The sequence below is a fragment of the Oryctolagus cuniculus genome, chromosome 4 (assembly GCF_964237555.1).
Source record: "Oryctolagus cuniculus chromosome 4, mOryCun1.1, whole genome shotgun sequence".
Classification (NCBI taxonomy): Eukaryota; Metazoa; Chordata; class Mammalia; order Lagomorpha; family Leporidae; genus Oryctolagus; species Oryctolagus cuniculus.
The window spans coordinates 170,244,345-170,269,845 of NC_091435.1; the positions used below are offsets into that span (position 1 = coordinate 170,244,345).

Sequence of the window (25,501 nt, forward strand, 5' to 3'; positions counted from 1 at the left end):
GAGGAGGGGGAGGCATAGAGGGGCCCAGGGAGGAGGAAAGGGGCCATTAGAGAGCTTGGCCCCCTGGGCTGGCGTACCAGTGAGGAGGGGGACGCATAGGGGGACCCAGGGAAGGGGAAAAGGGCCATTAGAAAGCTTGGATCAGCAGGTTTAAGCTGCCTCCTGCAGTGCCAGTATTCTGTATGAACACTGGTTTGCATCCTGGCCGCTCCACTTCAGATCCAGCTCCTTGGGGAAGACGGTCCTAGAACTTGGGACCCTGCTACCCACATGGGAGACCCAGAAGGAGTTCCAGGCTCCTGGCCCAACCATTGCCGCCATTTGGGGAGTGAACTAGCAGATGGGAGATTCTCTCTCTCCCTGTCTCTCTGTAACTCTGCCTTTCAAATAAATAAATAAATAAATCCAAAGACACAGCAACAAAAGCATGGCCTTGTCCCCCTCTGCCTCCCTTTGTCCCTGATGAAGGAAAACATTGCTTTATGTTCATTGATCTTTCTGGAGGCTGTGTGGAGAATGGAGTGGAAAGAATGAGAAAGGAGACAGGGAGATTGGCCCGGAAACTTGGATTAGTCTACCTGGAAGAGGTGAGTTGTGTGAGTTTTGATGAGCTGTGTGGCCGTGGGGGAGATGAACAGAACTGGGCTCTCCTAAAGCATATTGGAGGTTGGTAAACCTGTTTATAACCAACAGTTTACTGGAGATGCTAATTTGTCCATTGGATATATCTTAACAGGAAATAGCATTTTAGGCCAAAAATTGGTTCCTGAGCAGGTCTTAGTTTGCATATTTTTCTGTGGGGTGGGTATGAGTGTTTTGTTCACAGTTGTTATGGAACACCCCCTGCAGACTTGGGTCTGGGTACCAAGTGCAGCAAGCTGATCGCTGACGCTGGGTGCACAGAGCAAGCAGCTGAACTCAGGGGAGATTAAGGGTGGGAATTTCACAGATCAGAGTTGGGGCTGAGCAGAGGGCGCTCAGCTTGTGTGCAGGCCTCTGGTTGGCCCACAGTGCGGGGGCTGCCTTTGGTGGGTCAGTGACAGGGCCCAGCATGTGCTTTTTGAGACAGCAGAGTAGACTCTGTTAAGCACAGTAGTATGCTGTGTGGTCAGGGCCTGGAGTTCCTGTTGCTTTGCCTTCAAGTAAATAAAAATAAGTAAGTGAACAGTGAAAGTTTTCAGAGTGGAGTCTGTCATTAGAATGTTAGCTGTGGAGGTGAGAATTGGGTTCTGTCTTTGTGATGGGGTGGCCTACCTTACTCTCATGCCACTCCCTTAATTAAGAGAGTTAATCTTTAGCAGGCAGTTGACTTGTGAATCATCACAGGGAAGCAGAGGAACTGTAAACCTGAGAGAGAGGTGGGGGCTGATAAAGTAGGCAGAAGCCTCAGGGTCAGAGGCTTGATTTCACACGGTTTTTCTCATTTTAATTTGTGTCAAAAAGACTAGCTTCATTAACCGTTAAATAGCTGATTGATTTTAATTTATAGGCCACTCAATGTAAGTATGAATAATTTTTGTATATTCATAAGCCAGTTGTATTGGCATAAACTTGTGTAATATTTAGGGCTGGTGGTCATTAATTTTGCTCTTTTTTTTTTTTTTTAGATATTATGATCAGATTTGTTCCATTGAACCCAAATTCCCATTTTCTGAAAATCAGGTAAGTTTCTAATTTTGTTTTAAAGTTTTATGGTAACAGCAAGCAACCATTTCCCTTCCACTCATAGTATCATTTTATTGCAATTGGTGATGCTTTTTTTTTTTTACTGTCATTAGGTTTTATGAGATATTTTCATATAAATTAGAAACTTTTAGATTTGATATGACTTTGTAGCCTTTTAAAGGAAGAGTCTCCTGGAATTCTGTGTATGTAATTTCTCATCCTGTGGAGCACTGGCCTGCATTTTATATTAAGGGGATCTATTATTGACTGATTAATACAATTTGTTGTGCCCTCTCCCTTGACTTTTACGGAATTCAGAAAACCGTAATTCAGGAAGAATTACTGTCAGTTTATATGCTTTAAAAATTATTTGCACAAATCACATTTATGTAAAAGTTGCAGATGTTTGTATGATTAGATGTTACACTACAAGAAGTCAACTTCATTTTCTCTTACAGGCTAAATGTTGAGAATACTGAGCTGTCTTACAGTCTTATTTGAGAGATTGATAAAAGTTTTAAAGTTTGTGGCACTTCGAACTTTCAGTTACAAAGGACTTTAAACATTGGTGTGCAAAAGTTTCTTAGGTGAAATAGTTAAGTGTTGAGATTTGCTTTAAAATACTGCAGGAGAAAAAGTGTGTGTGGCGTGTAAGTGGGGCGGGGAGTTGGGATAGGTGAACCGAGAAGGATAAAAGGCTGAAGCCGCTGATGGGTGCGTAGTTCATGATGGTTCTCTCTCTGCTTTTGTGAATGTTTGAAACTTCCCCTAATCCAGAGCTTAACATTTTTATATTGGATTGTAAAAATAATTTAAATGAGGCTAAGTTATTTTTAAACTTCATATGTGGTATACTCATTTTAGAAACAGAGAAGTATATAACTTTTTATTAAGTATAATTCAGAAAAATAAACAAATTGTGTATAGCCTGAATTTTCACAAAGTGAAAATGCAGGTAAGACCACCATATAGATTGAGAAACAAGATATTATCTAATCCTTTCCCTTCAAATTAACCATTCTCCAAGTCTGTTATCATGGAATAGTTGTTTTTTGCTTTATCTTCTGGGAAACCTTTAGCACTTGTGTTTACTTGGCTTATTTGACAGCTCTTTATTAAGTACTTGTTCTGTTGAAGCCATTGTAATATATATTCATAAATATGAGAAAAGTAGTGTTTGATTACTGATGGAGAATGACTATTTGAAATATCCTATGGATGGTATTTTACTTGTTTGTTTGTTTTCATTTTTTTTGAAAGAATGACAGCGAGAGAGCGTGTGTGTGTGCACTGTTTTCCTTTGCTGATTCGTTCTCCCGTGTCCTCAGTGGGAGGGTTGGGCCGAGCTGCAGCCGGGGACCGACATCTGCTGCACCTCGGGGTGCATTAGCAGGAGGCTGGCAGCAGGGTAGCTGGGATGTGGGCTTCCCAAGTGGTAGCTTAGCTTGCCGCTCTGCAATCCTGCATCCTTTTGTGGGAAAGAAAGGTTGGTCAGGAGAAGGGAAGGAGGAGGAGTTGGCTGGGTAGAGAGGACAATGTTGTAGGCAGAGTGGGCTTTGTCCTTCTTCTCATAGGGGATTTTTCTTCAAAAGAGAATGAGCTCCAGAAAGGTGACATCATTTCCTGTTTTCTCTTACTCTCTGCAGATCTGCTTGACATTCACCTGGAAGGATGCTTTTGATAAAGGTTCACTTTTTGGAGGCTCTGTAAAATTAGGTATGTAATTTTTAATAAAAATGTAGTAAATTTGGCTGAAACATTTTGTATTATTTTTGGTTTTCAATTTAAAAATACTGTAAATACTAATTTTTTTTTTACATCTCATTTTCTTTTTCACTTGAACTTTTAGTGCAATTCTGAAATACTTGTAGAGAGCCTATGTCTTGCCAGGCACTGTCCTAGTTATAAAAATGAGTGAGACAGTTGTGTTCCTTCTGCTTGGGAAGACAGTTGGGTCACTCTCAAATGTCTTATGCCTGTGAACCTACCCATGGGAGCATGGGTGAGGAAGGTGTTAGTTCTACCTGTTGAATATGAGCAGTGGTTGGGTAGGACTTGAAGACTGAATTTGTTTTTTTCCTGGTAGAAAATAGCATTACAGGCACCACATCATAACCAAAAGTTAGAAGAGCAAAGGCTTTTTGATCTATCAGTTTGGGTGAGATAACTTCTCTGTGCTTAACTTCCTCATCTGTGAAGTGAGGATAATACTATTTATCTCGTTGTGGATTACTGGGTGAATACATGTCAGGTCCTTAGAACAGCACTCAGTAATATTAGCTGTAGTAGATAATAATACTATGTAAGGTTATAACAATGTATTTAAGCTTATATATATATATATATATACATACCATATATATACTGTACTGTATGAGATATTTATGCCTTATAAATCAAATTGTAAACTTATATATAGCATACTATATGAGGTATATTACATATACTTTATATAGTACATTTATGTAGAGTTACTTATTTGTTATTTGAAGACAGAGTCAGAAAGAGACAGATAGAGATCACCCATCTACTGTTTTATTCCTGAATGCTTGCTGTAGCCGGGACTGGGCCAGGCCAAAACCCAGAGCTGGGAATTCAGAGTGTTCCTCTTGGGTGGCAGAGGCCCAGCTGCCTTGAGTCCTTATCCAGTGCCTCTCAGGGTGCGCGTGAGCAAGAAGCTGGGATCAGGAGCAGAGCTGAGATCTGTCCCCAGGCAGTCTGAGACAGGATACACGCATTCCAGGCAGCATCTTAACTGCTGTGTCAAACCCCACACTTACCTATCCTTTATATAGTACAGAGAGTGATATCCTGTGTGTACCTTATAAAGTTTATAGATAGAATATATATATTTAAAGAATTATTTATTTATTTGAAAGTCAGAGTTACACAGAGAGAGAAGGAAAGGCAGAACCATCTGCTGGTTCACTCCTCATTTGGCAGCAACTGCCAGAGCTGCACTGATCTGAAGCCAGGAGCCAGGAGCTTCTTCTGGGTCTCCCATGTGGGTGCAGGGACCCAAGCACTTGGGCCATCTTCTACTGCTTTCCCAGGCCATAGCAGAGAGCTGGATCAGAAGTGGAGCAGTTGTGACGCTAACTGCTGTCTTTATGGGATGCTGGCACTGCAGGTGGTGGCTTTACCCACTACGTCACAGCACCAGCTCCGATAGAATATATATATATATATATATACACACACATATACACATTTCATATTGGACATATATAGCATGCATATTATATTTTGTTTAAATGTAAAGTGTATATAATATATGCTGACGTATAGGCGAGGAAATGGAAATAACTGTTGTGTTACATAGTATATATTGTATATCTGTGTTATGATAATTGCTGTTACTGCTGGAGACCATGGCCTTGGAGCGGGGCTGGTGATACTGGAAAGGAGGTGGTGCAGAGTTGCAGATCTGTGCTTCTGGACTTGAACTCTTCCCCTCCTGTCTGTTAATAGCTTATGTTTTTCGAGCAGTTACTCCACTCAGGCACTGTGGAAGGGGCTTTACATCATTAGCTTTCTGTTTTTCCCAGTAGACCAAAGAGGAAAGGCACTGTTATTACCACTTGCGAAAAGCATTTTGAAAAGACTTAAGTGACTATCTAAGGCCACGTGGATAGGATTTAATGAAGCTGGGATCTGAATCCAGGAAACCTAACTCCAGGGACTAGAGACAGGCGGACCAGTTAGGAGACAAGTGGTCCAGAGAGATCATGAAGTTAGACAAGGTCATGCTGTAGGTCAGAGGAGAAGGGAGGAGTGAAAGGGATCTGGGGTGAAGGTGACTGGATTTGCTGTCATTCAGAAGGAAGAGCAGGAGGTGAGAGTTGATTCTGAGGTTTGGCCTGTGAATATTTATTCATTTTAATAGGTTGAGTTGACTTTTCTGTTCCATCTGAGTAGAAACTTCTCTGACATTTGGAAATAATGAGTTTAAAGTTTAAAAGAGTTAAAAATTTAGGTTTGGGAACAGTTATCATTAGGTGAAAATCAGGTTGTCCTCTCTGGCTGATAACAGGCAGAGAGAAGTGTGAAAGCCAGAGCTAGGGAATATAGTATTTAGGCTGAAAAGGAGGAAGTGGTTTCGTAAATGAGATTGAGAGAAAGCCTTCAGGTCTTAGGGGAACCATGGAAACAAGGAGACTTGGACAAGAATGCCAGAAGAGTCCCTTGTTTACCAAACTGCATGTGAATTACCTGGAGAAAATGTTAAAAATGCAGGTGTCTACTTAAAGATGAATCTTAAAAGATGGATTTGCAAAATATGCAAATGCTGCATGTGATAAGAGGAAATTTTGGGGTAGGGCACTGGATTTAGTGTCCTTAAAAATACCTCTAGGGGTAGACATTGTGGCACAGCAGGTTAACCACTGTTTGGGATGCCTGCATCTCATATCTGGCTGCTGGTTCCAGCCCAGCTTCCTGCTGATGTGCCTGGGATGCAGCAGATGATGACCCAATTACTTGGGTTCCTGTCACCCACATGGGAGACCTGGAAAGGGTTCTTTGCTCCTGACTTTGGCCTGGGGCGGTTCTGGCTGTTGTATGCATTTAGGATGCATTGGTTCACTAACCAGCAGATCGAAGATTGATCTCTCTCTCCCTCTCCTTTTCAAGTGAATTAATGAGTAAATAAATAAATTGCTAAAAAAATAGCTCCAGGAGACTTTTAGGATCACCTGGGGTTGGGACATCATTGGAAGAATCATTGTGGTGGAGGTCACTTTGCAAAGTTCGAGAGAAGTCACTGGATTTGGTAGAGAAATTTCGTTGGGGTGGGCTGCAGAAGCCAAAATGCATCAAGTGTTTATATGGAATTGCCTTCTCTGAGTAGAATCATGGAGTATTTGTCTTTTTGTGACTGGCTCATTTTGCTCAGGAAGACATCCTCAAAGCTCATCCATATTGTAGTGTATGGTTTTATACTGTTCTGTTGTACGTACCTCCTGTGTTTATCCATTCATCAGTTGAAGGTCACTGGGGATGCGTCACCATTGGCCCTTGTGGGTGATGTGCTATAAATGGGTATGCAAATACGTTTTCAAGGGCCTGCTCTCAGTTCTCTGGGGTATATACCTGGAAATGCAGTTGCTGGATCAAATGATGGTTCTATTTTTAATTTTTTGAGGTACTGCTTTTCACACTGTCTGCACCATTTTACTGCATGACTGAAAATGCACAAGGGTTCTACTTTCTCTAACACCCTCATAAACACTTGTTATTTTCTGTTGTTTTGTTTAATTGCAGTTATCTTAATGGATGTGAGGTACGCAGAGTCTTTAGATCAGGATTGCATTTTAGCCAAACTGATTTTCTGGCCCCCGGGAAACGTCCTGAGTGAGCGAGTGAGTGAAGCTCGGAGGGCCAGCCAGGAGTTGCTTGGCCTGGCTCAGTTTGGTTGTGAGGAGGAACTGCTTTAAGCCGGCGCCGCGGCTCACTAGGCTAATCCTCCACCTGCGGCACCGGCACTCTGGGTTCTAGTCCCGGTCGGGGTGCCGGATTCTGTCCTGGTTGCCCCTCTTCAGGCCAGCTCTCTGCTGTGGCCAGGGAGTGCAGTGGAGGATGGCCCAAGTGCTTGGGCCCTGCACCCCATGGGAGACCAGGAGAAGTACCTGGCTCCTGGCTTCGGATTAGCGCGATGCGCTGGCCGCAGCACACCGGCCACAGCGGCCATTGGAGGGTGAACCAACGACAAAAAGGAAGACCTTTCTCTCTTGTCTCTCTCTCTCTCTCTCACTGTCCACTCTGCCTGTCAAAAAAAAAAAGAAAAAAAAGAGGAACTGCTTTAAATGTGGTGGGAAGATGTAATTTTGAGAGGTGATAGAGAAGTGGAAGGCATTTATTCGAATTTAAGAAATTAAGCCAGAAAAGACTTGAGAATGACTGTAAAGGAAATGTGGATTCAGGAGGAGAGAGGATAATTTATCCACCTTTTAAATTTTAGGTGATGGGACTGTTGTAGAAATGACTGGTAGGGCAGCTCAAAACATGGGAGCGTGGTAGGTGAGAACACAGGTCTGGAAACTTGTTTCTGTGAGGGCCATGGGACAGAGGTCATAGTATTGCTCTTTGAAACATTCATTTTTAGAAAAAATAATCTGATAAATTTTTCCTTCTCAATTTTTTGCAGCTCTTGCAAGCTTAGGATATGAAAAGAGCTGTGTGTTGTTCAATTGTGCAGCCTTAGCTAGCCAGATTGCAGCAGAACAGAACCTGGATAACGATGAAGGATTGAAAATCGCTGCTAAGCATTACCAGGTATGCAGAAAAGGAGTTCCTACCTAATGGTCAACACTAAGGGGGTTCCACTGAACATCATTCACATTTAGGTTTGTGGATGCTTCTTTACACAGCAGATGTTTTCGTGAAAAGTAATGTACTTTTAAAAATGGATTCCTAACCGTTGAAGCCCTTCCTAAACTGCCTGTAGACCAGGTCTGTTTTCCCTTGTCATTGTATACCCAGCACCTAGCACAGTGCCTGGCACGTGATAGACGCTCTGTAAATGTTGGCTGAACAAAAATGATTGGATCTATGAGAAATCTCATACGTTCTGGATAAATCCCTTTTAAATGAGTGAATTCATTTAAAAAGATCTGCACATTATTTTACTATGTTTTCTTAGAGTGCGACACCTAAGTTTTCACTGGTGTCACAAAAATTGAGCTTAACTTTTAAATATGTGGAAAGGCCAGTTTAACTGTAGTCAGTCACACATGCACTTGTTTGTGAAATGGCTAAATCTATATTTTAGATACTGATTGTTTACTAATTGACAAGTTTGTAGCAGCTTATTTACTCAGCTTTTTAAATTCAGTTATAAAACAAGTGATTATTATTAAGTGATATTATATGATTGTGTTTCCATATTTTATATTACTTCATAATTTGCAAAGTGTTTATGTACCTTATTTGACTGTCATGTAAATCTTGTGTGTGATTCATGTTATGTAATGTCATTCATTGCCACTTTACTAATGAGATGACTAAAAGTCAGAAGTATTAATAAAGTCCATTTGGGTTTCAGATGTTGTGATTCCAAATTTCACGGAATTCCAAATGTACCTTATGCCTCCCTGTGGAAGTTGCTTGTTTCAGAGGTCCAGTCTGGTTTTTCCCATTGTTTAAGTTGACGGGACAGGCGAGGAATGTTGTTTTTTTAAAGAGAAAGGAAAGTATACTTTAATCAAACATGCTCCAAAATGTGGCATACAGTTTTGGATGAGCATAAATGATGTATAGAATTGTTTCTTTTGAAACCACAAATAAATGGGAAATATATTCTTTAAATATTTTATTTATTTATTTATTTGAGAGGTAGAGTTACAGACAGAGGGAGAAGATAGACAGAAAGGTCTTCCAGTGCTGATCTACTCCTCAAATGGCCGCAGCAGCTGGAGCTGTGCCGATCTGAAGCCAGGAGCCAGGAGCTTCTTCCGGGTCTCCTACATGGGTGCAGAGGCCCAAGCACTTGGGCCATCCTCCGCTGCTTTCCCAGGCCATAGCAGAGAGCTGGATCAGAAGAGGAGTAGCTGGGACATGAACTTGTGCTTATATGGGATTGGTGCCGAAGGCAGAGGCTTAGCCTACGCAACAGCGCTGGCCTATATGTTTTAAAATGTGAAAGTGAAATTATTTAGCTCTCTGTATAGAGATTGTTGTCAGATGTTGAGGGAACATTGCACTTTGTGAGTGTTCCTAGCAAGTCACTTAGTGTGATAAGAGAGCTGATGGTATCAGACCAAGTTCCTTAGCCAGGCTGCCTGTCACCTGGTCCCTGTCTGCTCTTGGGCAAGTACTTGAAACGCTCTGGACCTCTAGTTACTCATCTCTAAATGAAAGACACCAGCTTATCTCTCCTTAAAGACAGTCTACTTATGTAGTATTGCATGGCTGCATAAAATACAGTGTTCATTTTAATGTAGTTAGCTTTTAGTTCTCTTTCTATAACCTGTAGCCTGCCTATATAACATTTATTTGTTTTAAGTCATAGAGTTAGAGAGGAGGAAGAGAGAGAGAGTCCATGTGACTACAGTGGCCAGAGCTGAGCCAGGGTGAGGCCAGGAGCTTCATCCTGTTCTTTTGTGTTGGTGGCAGGGGACCAAGCACTTGGGCGGTCTTGGGCTGCTTTTCCCAGGCCATCAGCAAGGAGCTGGGTCAGAAGTGGAGCAGCTGGGACTTAAACCTGCACACTGGTGGGATGCTGGCACTGCAGGTTGCGGCTTAACCCGCTGTCCCACAATCCTGACTGCTTCCTCTTACATATTTTTCTTTTTTAGGATTTATTTATTTATTTGAAAGTCAGAGTTACACAGAGAGAGAAGGAAAGGCAGAGAGAGGGTGAGGGAGAGAGGGAGGTTGGTTGGTTGGTCTGCGATCTGCTGGTTTACTCCCCAATTGGCCACAATGAGCGGAGCTGCACCTATCCAAAGCCAGAAGCCAGGAGCTTCTTATGGGTCTCCCACGTGGGTTCAAGGGCCCAAGGACTTGGGCCATCTTGCACTGCTTTCCCAGGCCATAGCAGAGAGCTGGATCGGAAGTAGAGTAGCTGAGACTTGAACTGGCGCCCTTATGGGATGCCGGCACTGCAGGTGGCAGCTTTACTCGATATGCCACAGCACTGGCCTCTCCTCTTACATTTTTTAATTCCATACTGACTTCTTCCATTTTCCCAGTGTCACTTGTTTCATAAAAGCAAAGTTATTTTGATATTAGCCTTGACATTATATAATTGGCAACAAAAAATCTGTGATGCCAAACAGAAATCATTTGCAGTAGAAGTAGAAGTAGTGTTACTTCTCAGAAGACTAGGTGTCTGTGTTCCTGGGGATTGCTCCTAAGCACAGCATGCCTAACTGTTTGAAAGGTGAATCAGACCAAAGCAAGAGCATTTCAGTACTGAAACCATTTTAATCGTGTTTTATTCTTGCCTTTATTTTTATGTTTTGAGGAAGTATATCTAAAAATAAGGTTAATCAATTTGTCCTATTTGCTTTTCTCATAATTTGCTTTTAATCTTTGTTCAATCTCTTGTTACTTAGAGAATTTTGGAAAGGTACTGTTACTCCATATAGGTCAGGTGTTGTGGATTGGTTTTACACAGCACGAAAATTTAAATAACTGTATAGTAACTGTTAACTGAGTTAATACTTGAAGTGATTTTTGTAACTGTAGAAAATTTTCCTAGAGTTTAAAGGAACTTTTTTTCCTCCTTTAGTTTGCTAGTGGTGCCTTTTTACACATTAAGGAGACTGTGTTATCTGCCTTAAACCGAGAGCCTACTGTGGACCTATCTCCAGATACTGTCGGGACCCTCAGTCTTATTATGCTGGCACAGGCTCAAGAAGTATTTTTTTTAAAAGCTACAAGAGGTAATTCTGATTTATTCTCTATCTTATTACATGTGAAAAGATGTTATAGTCTGTTAAACTAAGAAGGTGATTACAAAATGTTCAGATTAGAGCTTTCTGTTTTGAACTTGATGTGTGGATTATTGAACATTTTCGTCTTTCCTGTTTTGAGCTTGTGGCATACATGTACATGTAAGACAGTAGTATGTGTTTGAATGAAAGTTAGCGATGGTCTTCAATCACTGGACGCGAGAAGAATGTGTATGTGTGTTTGTAATGTGTCAGACGTTTCTTTCATTCAGCAGGTGTTTATTGGATGGCCACTGTGTGCTTCTCACTGTTCCAGTGTCTACGTTAACAGAGTTAGCCGAAAAACAAGGCCTGTTTTTAGGAAGCTTACATTTTTAGGGTGGGGAGACGACAAGAAATGAAGTAGCCAAATTAATTCCAGGGAGAGAAATGCTCTGAAGAAAATAAGAACTATATAATATAGCTGCTTGTGATCTGCCTGTGGGATGGGGCTACAAGGGGAATGGTGCTAATTTTAGATTCATGAGTCAGGGTTTCTTTGAGGAGGTCTCTGACCTCGACCTAAGTGACAGGGAGAAGCCGTGCAAGCAGAGTCCCGTGAGTGAGAGAAGAACGATTTCTTAGAAGGCACACGTGTAAGCTCGTATGAGAGTGTGGAATGTGTGCTAAGTGAGTGCAGAGAAACTGAAAGTAAGCAGCAGTCATTGTGTAGAGGAGGTGTGAACTGGTCTAAGTTTTTCTTTTAAATTAGAAGCTTATATTGAGGTACAGTTCCTATCTGTTCAAATTCACCCTTTTAAAGTATACAGTTCTCTGGTTTTTAATAGATTCACAGTTTTACAACCAATACCAATATTGTATTTGAGAACATTATCGTCACTTTCAGGAGAGACCTTATATCTATTAGCAGTCACACTCTCATTCTTCTGCCCGGCTGCTAGCAGCCACCAGTCTGTTTTCTGTCTCTGGATTTGCCTGTGAATAATCGAGCTTTATGCTGAAAACTTGATTTTATCAGTAAGTTTTTTTTTTAAGTGTTCAAACTTTTGATCTCAAGGTTTAAACTAAGTCATAGATTATGTCAAATTTATTTCTCATGGTCTGTTTTAATTTTTATTCCAGATAAAATGAAGGATGCCATCATAGCTAAGCTGGCTAATCAGGCTGCAGATTATTTTGGCGATGCCTTCAAACAGTGCCAGTACAAAGACACTCTCCCCAAGGTCAGTTACTGTCTTATAAACAGTTGGTTATTCTGCATGTGGAAATACTTGGACCCCTTTGTATACAAGAAGCAAATTAAAAATGATAACAATAAGAAATGTGGGATTGTAATAGAGACATTTGAAGAATGTGTTTGTAGAAACACATTTTTAAATTTAAGATGCATGAACAGTTCTTTTGTGTTTAGGGGATGTCTTTGTCTTCATCCTTTACTAAACATTTTTTCCTAAGCTAAAACTCTTTGAAAAGCTTTGGCCATCTACCTTAAAATGATTGCATCAAATGAAAGCATTGTGGTTCTGTAGCATTGGTGGTTTGGTACAAGCATGAATACATGAGCATGTGGGTTATTCACACTTTTTAATTATTGTCCTGTTTTCTTAAAGATGAGACTTAAAGCGCAAAGACAGACATACAGAACAAAGGAAAAGAAAGCTTAACAAACCCGTCTGTTACTTTGATTAGAATTCAGTTTTGCCAGCAGGGATAGAAAATTGGGCTGCCAATGGACAGCTAAGGAAAAGCAACCATCTTAAACCACATATCACAGGAAGTATGTTTTAATGTAAACTTTTTTTTTTTTGGACAGGCATAGTTAGAGAGAGAGAGAGAGAGTCTTCCTTCCTCTGGTTCACCCCCCAAATGGCCGCTACGGCTGGCGCTGTGCCGATCCAAAGTCAGGAGCCAGATGCTTCCTCCTGGTCTCCCATGGGGTGAGGGCCCAAGCACTTGGGCCATCCTCATCCTCCACTGCCTTCCCGGGCCACAGCGGAGAGCTGGACTGGAAGAGGAGCAACCGGGACAGAATCTGGTGCCCCGACTGGGACTAGAACCCGGGGTGCTGGTGCCACAGGCGGAGGATTAGCCTAGTGAGCCACGGTGCAGGCCTAATGCAAACTTGCCTGAAGTGGCATTGAGTGATGATCATTTGCAGATGACTAGACTGACAAATGTGGATTGGTTAAGAAAGCAAACTTAGACTGAAATGTATCGTTCAGCTACTGTTCAGAAATGTTGAAAGAATGAACCTCATTTCTATAGTAGCATGTGGTTTTACATGATTTTTGTAGTGAAGTTTATGGACTTTATGTCACATTCAGAAATTTTCATAAATTATGATTGCAGACAACTTTAGTGGGAAGTAAAAATATACCCGAGTACATCAGCAGTATACCTTAGTTAGAAACGGAACAGGAAGGAATTAATGTGAGGATTCTTGGGGGCTTAACGTATACCAAGAACCTAACAGAAATTTGCCCAGGACTCTTGAAAAGAGACTTGGGATCTCCTGTCACCTCTTCTTCATCTGAAAGACCTCACATTCAGCCGCACAGTTTACCTACATCCTGTTGGGCCATTAGTTCAGTCCTGTCATGGAGAGAAGAGTGTCGTCTACAAAGACTTGGAAGCTACCTCTGCAGCGTTCCTGGGATTCCTTGGAAATCTCCTGTTTAAATGCCAGGTTGCTCCAGCCTTGAGAAGCGCATGAGTGCATTTGAGGTTTAGATGTCTTTTAGTTTCTCCTTTTTACCGGTTAAGCTCATAAGGCATTTTCATATTCTAGTTAGAGAAAACTGGAATCTACACGTAGTGGTCAGGAAGCTAGGAGATTATTCATGGAGAGCCAGGAAGGCATACAGGCAGTAACTTAGTTTTCTCATATCCTTGTCTAGACCCTGACTGTCTAGTGTATGAGCATTTATCGGATTTTTTTTATATTATGTCCATCCTAAAAACAGTGAGATTTGAGGCTAGGATTTGGCAGTTTGAAGAGCTTCTGTCACTGTAACTGCTTTTCTGGGACATGTCTTTGGATTTTTGAACGAAATTTGTTTTGATTGGAATTGTTTTCTAGAACAAACTAGCAAAAATTATATTCTCATATCATCAGTCATTACTGGAGTGTATTTATCTGATTGTGATGTGTTTTTGAGTATGTGATAATGCAGCGTTACTGTTTGTGTGATACAGGATCCTTTTTATATGGCTATAGTCACCTTTATTAAGTCTCTTAGCATACGAATTTAAGTGAGAACTCAATTTACTGTCTTTTGTCTTTTAAACCTGATGACACAGTCAGCTATAGAGCAGTTTCATTAGTATATGTGAGTAATGGTGGTTTAGTTAACTCCAAGGGCTGGGTAAGGGCTCACAAGAAAGCTTCTAAAGTCCTGTGCGTGATAATCCTCTGTGAATGTCCATCCTGCTTCTCTTTCTAATGCATGCATTCCTTTCTCCTTTGTAAACAAAATGTTGACTTCATGGCTCTATTAAGTGTAAGAACCTAAATTGGCTTGAATGAACAGTTTTTTAAAAAAACAAACCTTCATTTTACTTGGAAGAAAAAAATGGAATCCATAGGATTCAGTCTTTGCCAGATCATGTGGTCTTCTCTGTTTACACCTAATGACTAACCTGTCTCTAAGCCATTAATGGGGTGATTCTAATTCCTGTCTCCTTTCCCTTTTCTTCCTGCATCCCGTGTTGTCTGTGGTGGTTTGTGTGGTTGGACTCTCCCCTGGTCAGTATTTTTATTTCCAGGAGGTGTTCCCTGTCTTGGCTGCAAAGCACTGTATCATGCAGGCCAATGCTGAATACCACCAGTCTATCCTGGCAAAACAGCAGAAGAAATTTGGAGAAGAAATAGCAAGGTTACAGGTGAGTCTCCTGCTAATAGATTTTTTAAAAAAAGATTTAATTTAAAAGGCAGAGTTAACAGAGAGGAACACACACACACACACACACACACACACACACAGGGAGGGCGGGAGGGAGATCTTCCATTCACTGGTTTACTCCCCAAACGGCCACAATGGCTGAGGCTGGGCCAGGCCAGAGCCAGGAATTTCATCCAGGTCTCCCTTGTAGGTGCAGGGGCTCAAGCACTTGGGTCATCTTCGCAGCTTTTCCAGGTGCATTCACAGGGAGCTGGATCGGGAGTGGAGCAGCTGGGACTGTAACCTGTGTGCCAGGCAGCTGTTTAACCTGCTGCGCCACAATGCTGTCCCAGTCCCTGGTAACATACTTAAGTAACTTGGATCTCCAGTTATTTTTCTGGAAGTCTTTCGTTTTATCTTCACAAAATTTATGCAAAATTTGCATTTAATTTTCTTACCCATGTTTATTGCAATGTAAATTCCCGTACTCCAGGAAGATGCGCAGTGCTTAACTTGGGAACTAGGCTTTTTTTAAACTGGAACATGCGGTTCCACAGCTTGACGAGGACAGTGGTAGTCTTTCTGTGGCTGTCCTTCGGTATCTTGTTTGTGTCTTGTAAATAGCAGAGTACCTTCCATGCTGCTGGCATTAGGGTTGTCAGAAACTCGCTGTGACATCTGGACAACGTTGCAGCAGGAGTTGTTGGTGTTTTTGGATTGGTAAGCAGAGGATAGGAGAGGACTGCTAGGGACATTCAGACGCGGATTGGAGATACTGTGGTGGTGTTCAGTCAGCTCAGGAGTAGTATTCTCATGAGAAAACACACTTGCAAGATCAGAGAAAGACTTATTTTTTATGACTTGGATTTTTTTTTTTTGGTAAAGATTTATTTTTAAAATTTATTTGAAAGGCAGAGAGGAGTGGGGGAGGCAGAAGAGGGAGAGGGACAGAGGGAAGGGGAGGGAGGGAGAGAGAGATTGATCTTCTATCCACTGGTTCACCTTCCAGATGGATGCAATGGCTGGGGTTGGGCCAGACCAAAGCCAGGAGCCCAGAGCTGCTTCTGGGTCTCCCGTGTGGGTATAGGGGCCAACCATTTCAGCTGTCTTCTGCTGCTTTCCCAGGCACATTAGCTGGGAGCTGGATGGGAAGTGGAGCAGTGGGGTCTAAGCTGGTGTCCATGCGGTATGCCAGCACTGCAGGTGGTGGGTTAACCCACTGCACCACAGTACCAACCCCAAGATTCAGGTTTTTGAATGTTTATGAATTTATATATTCAGATTATGAATAAAGTAATTGTTGCTTATAGTAACTTAGATTTTTGTTAAAAAGTGCTGCTGATCAAGGAATTTCTCTGGGAAGGATTTTTTTTTAAATGAAGCTTAGTTTTTTTTTTTTTTTTTTTCCTTTGGGAGATTATGGAACTAGTAGACTCAAGAGATTTATTTACTTTCTAGCAAACTGTGAGAGAAGAGAAGAGTTCTTTTGCAATTTTAATCTAATGTTTAAATATTTTGGAAAAAGGAAGCTATTTTAAACCTACGCAGTGAGAGGCAATGATTTTTGCTCATTGCAGATGCATAATTTGTAGCTCAGTCTTACAGCTTACTCATAGGTCAGAGGTTAGCACGTAACATAAACAGTGATCAGTATCTCAGAGGGCAGGTCCTCTTTTCCAGTGAGCATGAAATGTTTTTTAAGTTGATTTGAGTTCACAAAGAGGCAAACAGAACAATAAAGACAACGGAAAAAAAGAAGATGTCCAACAACTATTTTCTGTAGCTTCTCACTCAGCAGAGAAGGGTACCCCACGAGTCTGAGCGACTTTCTGGTCATTACTTCCAGCAAAAGGAAGAAACTTGCTGTTCATATGCAAACAGAAACAAAAACGGAATCAGTAGACAAAATGGCAGCACAGGTGAAATGATTGCTTGCGTTGCTTCTGGAGCCAAAAAAAAAATTGAATCTGGGCTTAAATAGTTCGTGAGTAGTACTTTTGGGATAGTGCAATTTATTTGGCTATAGAAAGTGGTTCCTTATCGGTCTTAGAGGAATCACCTAAACTGTCAAAGTGCAATTTTAAAAGGTTATAAAAACATATAGCTATTAAGATACAAAGCCATGACTCATGTAGAATAATTAGCTCACAGAGATAATAGGAATTCAGGGGATTTTCTTTATTTGAGACATGTACTATGAGATGTTTAGGGATGAGAGATCATGACTTTTGAACTTTGCTTTCATATGGTTCTGCAGCAAAAAGGGACATATTATGGATACGTATGGGAAAGACCTAAAGCAAATGTACAAAATGGTAATGTTAACCCTAGGAAGAGGTTGTACTGTTACTCATTGTCCTTTCAGTTTTTTTCCATTCTGTTGTCTAATTCTTTCCACATGTCTATGATTGTGGTGATGGTAGTGATCTCATTTAATATCTGCTTCTAGGAATGTTTAATATTTTTCTACTAAGCATGACTAGCTTTAAGGGTTAAGATTTTTATTATGTATACCTATTTCTATTTTATACTAAGATTATAAAAATCAAAAATACTGAATTTATCAAATACTTCTTCAAAGTCTAAGGAGATTTTGAGTTTTTAAAACTAATTTGGGGTCGGCGCCGTGGCTCACTAGGCTAATCCTCTGCCTTGCGGCGCTGGCACACCAGGTTCTAGTCTCGGTCGGGGCACTGGATTCTGTCCCGGTTGCCCCTCTTCCAGGCCAGCTCTCTGCTGTGGCCCAGGAGTGCAGTGGAGGATGGCCCAAGTGCTTGGGCCCTGCACCCATGGGAGACCAGGATAAGTACCTGGCTCCTGCCATCGGATCAGTGCGGTGCGCTCGCCGCAGCGCGCTGGCCGTAGCGCGCTGGCCGTGGCGGCCATTGGAGGGTGAACCAACGGCAAAGGAAGACCTTTCTCTCTGTCTCTCTCTCTCTCTCACTGTCCACTCTGCCTGTCAAAAAACAAAAAAAAACAAACAAAAAAAAAAAAACAACTAATTTGGAGAATGACTTAGATTTTTCAGTTAAATAATTTTTATATTCTTGTAATTTTGGTGTTTTAAGACTTGCTTTATCTCTTCATCTGGTTATTTTATATAGATTATATAATCCTTAAATGTATTTTAATATATTTTCTAACTGTGATAAACCAATTATGCTTAAATCTTCTATAGTCTTTATTAATCTTGTATATTTTTTGTTCACTTGATCCAGTGATTCCTGAGGCAAGAGTGTTAAAATCTTCTATTTTGATACAGAGAACTCATTTCTCATTATAATTGCTTACATAGAGACTAGTAAATGCAAATTTATGAATTATTTTGTAATTTCTGACAAATTGGCAAATGTCAAAACGTGAACTTTTGAATTTATCCCTAACAGTCTTTCTGGCTTTAGTGTCTGTTTTATGTATAAGGCCAAACTTTAAAGTAATCTGATTGTTGCTGAAGTGACATGTTACATTGTTGGCTTCCTGCATCGCGGGATAACGTTTTTCTGATTTATCCTTAGATGAAGGGTATAGCCCTCTGAGGTGTCTGCCTTCATGTGACGGGGTAAAGGAGGCTATCTCAGCTCTGTTTCAGCACTGCTAGGCCCTTATCCTGGTCTCCACGAGGGCATTTCTGTGTTGTAATCGTTACTTATTTGGGTTACAGAAATAACCCAGTAGCCACCTTCCTCAATGTCGGTTTTCACTGACTGGCTGATGATTTCTTTACTACCTTGGGAACTCACCGCTGGGTTTGAAGGGAGATTGCTATGTATCTCACTGGTGTGTTTAAAGGGAGACTGCTATGTATTTTCTTTCAGTTTTTGTGTATATTGTGATGGAAGAATTTCCAGATTATCCCATCAGCCATAATCCTGTAAAGTCCTCAAATTAAAGATTTTCTTTTTCAAACCCTTGTGTGATGAAGCGAGAAAGACCATGTTTTTCCCTCCATTTTTAGCATGCAGCGGAATTGATTAAGACAGTGGCATCTCGCTATGATGAATACGTCAGTGTAAAGGATTTTTCTGACAAAATCAGCCGTGCCCTTACTGCAGCAAAGAAGGATAATGACTTCATTTATCATGATCGAGTTCCAGACCTTAAAGATCTAGATCCCATTGGCAAAGCCACACTTGTGAAATCTACCCCTGTCAATGTACCTATCAGCCAGAAATTTACTGGTATGTCAATTGTTGAAGTATGCTTTAATCTCACTCGTCCTTTCTCCAGTTTCAACTGTATTTTCTAGCTAAAAACAACAGTTGCTGTCCTATGCTTTGAGTATAATTTTCATTCTTGTTACTCAAAGTGAATATGAGAATAAAAAATTAAGTATTGTCTGTGTTCCTAAATCTGTTTATATGAAATATGTTAAACTTGTATAGCTTAACTGAAATTTTTTAAAAGTTAAAAAATTAAGTGTTGTATTTTCAGCAGAATTTAAAAATAAAAGGTAAACAAATGCATGAAAAGCATACAAGAGAGAGAACTTGAAATTATGAACAAGACTTTAAAAAAAAGATTTATTTATTTGAAAGGATTAGAGAGAGAGACTGATTCTCCATCTTCTGGTTCACTCCTCGGATGGCTACCTTGGCTGGGGCTGGGAAGTGGCAAGGGCCTAAGCGCTTGGGCCATCTTCTGCTACTTTCCTTTGGCCATTAGCAGGGAGCAAGATTGGAAAGTGGAACAGCTGGGTCTCAAACTGGTGCCCGTATGGGATGCTGGTGTCACAAGATGATAGCTTTACCTGCTATGTTATAACACTAGCCCCTGATCAAGACTTTAAACAAGTACTTGCCGTTTTAACATTTATTAGGTTTTTTAAAGATTTACTTATTTTTTAAGGTAGAGCAAGAGTGAGACACACACACACATATCTTCCATCTGCTGGCTCATTCTCTGAGTGGCCTCAAGAGCCAGGGATAGGTCAGGCTGAAGCCAGGACCCAGGAACTCCATCCTGGTCTCCCAAGTACTTGAGCCATAGTCTGCTGCCTTTCCAGATGCGTTAGCAGGAAGCTGGATTGGAAGCAGAGCAGCCAGAATGGGATGTCACTTTGTGACTCCTGTATGGGACGTCAGCTTTGCAAGTGGCAGCTTAATCTGCTGTGCCACAGCGTTGGTCCCTGTTACGTTATTTAAGATGTTGTCATTAGAAACAAACGTGCATAAATATTTCTTAAAACATGTAAATATCTGGAGTCATATTTGTATCATAAAGTAATTGTTAAAATATTCTTGGCTATCATAGATTTGTGCAGGATATGGTAGCTTGTAGCTGAGATCCCAAGGATAATATTCCAGCTTACTGGAACAGCATGACTCTTTTAAGCACTTTTCAAATAGTGCTTTTCAAACAAAGAAGTAAGTATCTGGTTTGCTTTGCAGAGTAGGTCTATATGAGGTGGGTATTATTGTTACTTCCATTTGAGGAGATTTAAGGAATTTTTCCAAGGTCACAAGTTAGGAAATGTTGGAGCCAGAACTTGATATTGGCACTGTGGCCTACTCCTTTTAATCAGCAGGTGGATAATGTCACTGAGGGTCCCTTACACTCAAGGAGAAATATTTTATACAAGGAAAAGGCTTTCGGTGTGGCCGCCGGGCATCTAGTGGTCTGAGAAGTCCCCCTGTCTTTGTGCTTTCCAGTAGCAATGTCCGTGTGGACCTTTAAATATCTGTAGGTGTATTGGAAAGAAAATATGAAGTTAGTCTTACAGCTTGAATTTCTGTCCTAAACCTTTACTGAAGTGTCCATTCCTAACTTCAGATCTGTTTGAGAAGATGGTTCCTGTGTCAGTTCAACAGTCTCTGGCTGCCTACAACCAGAGGAAAGCTGATTTGGTTAACAGATCCATCGCTCAAATGAGAGAAGCCACGACTTTGGCAAATGGGTATGTAGAGCCTAACCTTCATGAATTTGTCTCTGAAGTTCTAAATCTCTCTGTTCGGTTGTTCATCAGGTACTTCATGAACAGTTCAGTTTTCTCAGGTTGGAGTGACATGTCAAGGAGATAGAAACGGTAAATGTAGATACGCACACACTTTTTGGGGAAATTGTGTTTAAAAGCCCTAGCAAATACATTACAGAAATTCAATTACAGAAGTAAGGTGAGGATGTTTGATTACTAGTTTATTTACTTACATAAAAATTTTAAATTTATTTTCATTTATTTTTATTTGAGAGAGAGAGAGAGAAAGAGAAAGGTTGTATCTACTGGTTCTTTCCCCACATGGCCTGCAGCTGCTGGGGCTGGGCCAGGCTGAGGCCAGGAGCCAGGAACTCCATCCAAGTCTCCAGTGTGGGTGGCAGGGACCCAACTAATTGAGTCACTAGCTGCCTGCCTCCAGGGTGTGCCTTAGTAGAAGGTTGGAATGAGAAGTGGGAGGTGGGACTCAGGCCAGGCATTCTGATGAGAGACACTGGTATTCCACGAGGCATCTTCCCCATTGCCACATGCCAGCTGTGCTGGTTTGTTTTATTAAAGAGGTGTTTGGAGGAAATGAGAAGTAGAAATGAAACGTTTTTCCTCAGAGGTTCGTCCATGTTGTGTGCGTTATTTTGATCCTTTTCGTTGCTGAGCAGTATTCTACTTCATGACGTCACTGCAGTTTGTTCACTCTCACCGTTGACTACATTTCAGTTGCTGTGTACATTTACGTACAGATGTTGTGTAGACATGTTATCATTCTCTTTGTTTTCCAAAGTGGTTGTTCAATTTTATGTTCCTGCCTGTACTGTTTGAGAAATGTAGTTGCTATACATCCTCACCAGCACTTATTACTGTCAATATTTTTAATTTTAGCATTTGTGTGTGTGTGTATGTGTGTGTACAGCAGAATCTTCTCATGGTTTAATTTGCATTCTCCTAATTACTAATGTGGAACAACCTTTCATGTGTTGATTAGCTATTCCTACATCTTTTGTGGAGGGTGTATGAGTTTTTCCTCATAATTATTTTGACATTTCACTCCAATGTGAGAAATTTAATGTTCACATCAACATCAAAAGCATGATAAAAGACTTTTTAAAGGTAGAATTTTTGACTTTTAATTACTTAGACTGTAAGAAGTTTAGCTATAAACTGAAGATACTTGGTATATTTTAGTGCTGTCATAGTTTTTCTTTTTGGCTCTTAATTCTGATCTGTGAGCTTAAATAACTTAAATTCTTTATCAAATTTATTTTAATTCTATCAGTCAATTTATCGTTATTTTTCAGTTGATAGGTATTATTAACTCCTTTGCTATTGATTTGATTTCAGGCTGCTTTAGACTTCTTGACGACATATAGTATCTCATTTTTTTCAGGGTATTAGCTTCACTTAATCTTCCAGCAGCAATTGAAGATGTATCTGGAGATACAGTACCTCAGTCTATATTGACTAAGTCCACATCTGTGATTGAACAGGGAGGCATCCAGACTGTTGATAAGTTGATCAAAGAACTACCTGAACTACTACAAAGAAATAGAGAAATCCTAGATGAGGTATGTTCTATGGAATTTACTTTTCAGTTAGAAACTGTGGTCCCTTGGTGTCCAGCAGGAATTAGGACTGGGAGCTTCCTCCTGCTGGGTTTCACAGGCTAGTATTTATCACCTTGACAAACTTACTGTGGCCTGGAGCTTGTTCCTCAACCTCCAGAAGAATTCTAGTTGAGTGACAGTGGGTTCATTCTTATCTTTAGGGTGGTAAATAAGTGAGCATTAGTGAAACTCATTTGACCATTGTGTAATACTAACGTGCTATGAGAAATTACTGTTAAACGGACTGTTTAGTCTTCATAATCAGTGATTTCTTTTGTAGGTAGGCAGGTGAGGTTTCTTGGTGAACATGGGAACAGACAAGGAAGTTAGGCCATCACATGTTTTCTAAGTCTTCCAGTGAAGACAGCATTTTATCAACAGAAATGAAACATTTTAAAAAGTTTTTTGGCTAAAGTCAATCGTTTGCTAATGTTATCCTTTACCTCTTTCCTCTGATTGATACATATTTTTCTTTAGTTACACGTTCAGATAGGTTATAAGTCATTGCTAAGTACTTCGGAGCAAGGGCAGAGTACATAAATACTTGTGACATTGTGGGTCTTATTTACCTCCCAGAGTTATTTAAAGGATGAATTGATCTACAGTAGCAAGGCGCCTTGCACTTGAAACATAGGATATGTTGGCATACGTTATAGTTATTGTTACTATTATGTTGGTTTGGGAAGGCGGTAATTATACAGTCAACATTTACCATCCTGATCTGTGTAGACACAGAAAAGCTAAAGCAAACAGATTTAAATTGGTGTTACTAACGCTTTGCTGTACTGAGTTTGTTAGAGATGCAGCCTAGAACTCCACCCTAGACCCACTGAATCAGAATTTGCATTTTGACGATACTTCCAGGTGATTTGCATGTTTATTATTTTTGAGGAACACTACTCAAAAATCATAGGGTTGAGTTATGAGAATGCCTCATAGTCCTTTAAAATGTTGACCTGTGGGTTAAGCAAGCTTGTGATGTGGTGTTGCGGTAGAAAGGACATTAGAAATCGAAGATAGACATAAAAAGACGAAAGTGGAACGCTGTCAGGACCACACACCAGTGATGGCAGCACGAGGAATGATAGTGAGGGGGAAGACCTGCTGGTGTAGCAAGTCAGGTGGAAACAGTCTGAATATTTAGTAAATAGAAGTTACAATAATAAATCATCTAATGTTCATAGTTTACACTTAATTCCGTGACTAAGGTCTTAGAATGTGGAGTCACTTATCTTTGGATTTAATTCCCAGCTGTATACCTAGCTGTGACCCTGAGGAGAAAGTATTTTGCTTCTTCATTTCTCAAAAAAAGTGAGGATAGTAGTATTTTTTTAAAAAAGTATTCATTTATTTGAAAGAGTTACAAAGAGGGAGAGGCATACAGACAGAGATTGTCCATCCTGTGGCACAATTCCCAGGTGGCTACAGAGCACAGGGCTGGGCTAGGCCAAAGCCAGGGGCTTCATCTGGGTCTTCCACGTGGAAATCAGGGACCCACACACCGTGGCTTTCCTAGGCCATTAGCAGGGAGCTGGAGCAGAAGTGGAGCTGTCAGGACTTGACCTGGTGCCCATATGGGATGCTGGCATCGCCTGTGGTGGCCTTAACTGCTATGCCACAGCACTGGCCCCTGAGGGTAGTAATATTTAGCCCGTAAGATAATTTTATTAAGTACCACCATATTTCCTTGCTATTAAAATAGATGCCATTCATTGGAAGATGTATGTTTTGTTTTATAACAAGTTTTTTTTTTTTGTAAAGATTTATTTTTTACAATTTATTTGAAAGGCAGAGTTACAGAAAGAGGGGGAGAGACAGAGAATCTTCCATCTGTCAGGTTACTCTCCAAATGGCCACAACAGCCAGGGCTGGCCCAGACCGAAACCAGGAGCCCGGAGCTTCTTCGGGATCTCCCATGTGGGTGCAGGAACCGAAACACTTGAGCCATCTTCTGCTGCTTCCCAGGCACATTAGCAGGTACCTGGATCGACAGTGCAGCAGCCACGTCTTGAGCCAGCACCCATATGAGATGCCGGCACTGCAGGGGGAAGCATTAGCTGCTGTGCCATAGTGCCAGTGCATAACAAATTTTTCATAAGAACATTGATAATGGGCTGGTGCCGCGGCTCACTAGGCTAATCCTCTGCCTGCGGCGCTGGCACACCGGGTTCTAGTCCCGATCGGGGCGCCGGATTCTGTCCCGGTGGCTCCTCTTCCAGTCCAGCTCTCTGCTGTGGCCCGGGAAGGCAGTGGAGGATGGCCCAGGTGCTTGGGCCCTGCACCCCATGGGAGACCAGGAGGAAGCACCTGGCTCCTGGCTTCGGATTGGTGCAGCACGCCGGCCGTAGCGGCCATTTGAGGGGTGAACCAGTGGAAGGAAGACCTTTCTCTCTCTCTCTCTCTCTCTCACTGTCTAACTCTGCCTGTCAAAAAGAAAAAAAAAAGTTGATAATGAAATACATAAATTTTGAGAAACATTGTGTTTAGAAATTTTAATGAGAAAAATGCTCATCTTATAATTGAGGAAAAGCTGATGTTAGTGTATATCGTATGTTGTCTAAATATGAGGTCCTTCTATTTCTCTTTTTTGATGTTTCTAATTGTCCCATGAGTTAGGATTACTGTTACTCCATCAGTTGGACTTGGAATCTCATTTTAAGTAGATTGTGAAGTAAGTTGTAAAGTGGTGCTTATTTTGAGTGTTCATCTTTCTGGTAGCTTTTAGAAATTTGAAGTTTTACTAGTATTGTGGGAGTAGAAAGTAGGAACGTTTGGACCAGGTTCTTTAGAGTCTGAAACAATGAATTTGAGGAGGCTGAAACAGCAAATGCAGCAGCAGCAGTTTATTATTCCTTGAGAGGGTGGGAGTGGTCTAGCAGATCAGAGACTTAGGCCTCAAAGATAATGGGGCTGTGATTTTATAGGATTTGGTCTTCAGCGAGGACCCTTAGTGTGGTTTTGAAATGATCTGGTGTGTAGGCCATCTGGCTTTTATCATATCTATATACTGCTGCTTTTTTAGTTTTTAAATAT

The 25,501-nt window shown here is 41.0% G+C and overlaps 1 protein-coding gene across 4 annotated transcripts in view; it reads left to right on the forward strand.

The window, feature by feature from the left end:
• PDCD6IP (programmed cell death 6 interacting protein) overlaps nt 1-25,501 on the forward strand; it is a 77,254-nt gene that overhangs the window by 14,429 nt on the left and 37,324 nt on the right. For 2 of the 4 annotated variants that reach the window (XM_051818593.2, XM_070072930.1), the window contains exons 2-10: nt 1,608-1,662; nt 3,312-3,381; nt 7,811-7,938; nt 10,898-11,051; nt 12,183-12,283; nt 14,826-14,942; nt 18,897-19,119; nt 20,711-20,834; nt 22,252-22,429. In XM_051818593.2, the coding sequence (XP_051674553.1) occupies nt 1,608-1,662; nt 3,312-3,381; nt 7,811-7,938; nt 10,898-11,051; nt 12,183-12,283; nt 14,826-14,942; nt 18,897-19,119; nt 20,711-20,834; nt 22,252-22,429 (1,150 nt within the window). Of the gene's footprint in view, nt 1-1,607; nt 1,663-3,311; nt 3,382-7,810; nt 7,939-10,897; nt 11,052-12,182; nt 12,284-14,810; nt 14,943-18,896; nt 19,120-20,710; nt 20,835-22,251; nt 22,430-25,501 lie in introns of all 4 variants that reach the window. The other 2 variants (XM_051818592.2, XM_051818594.2) reach the window with 1 other exon arrangement.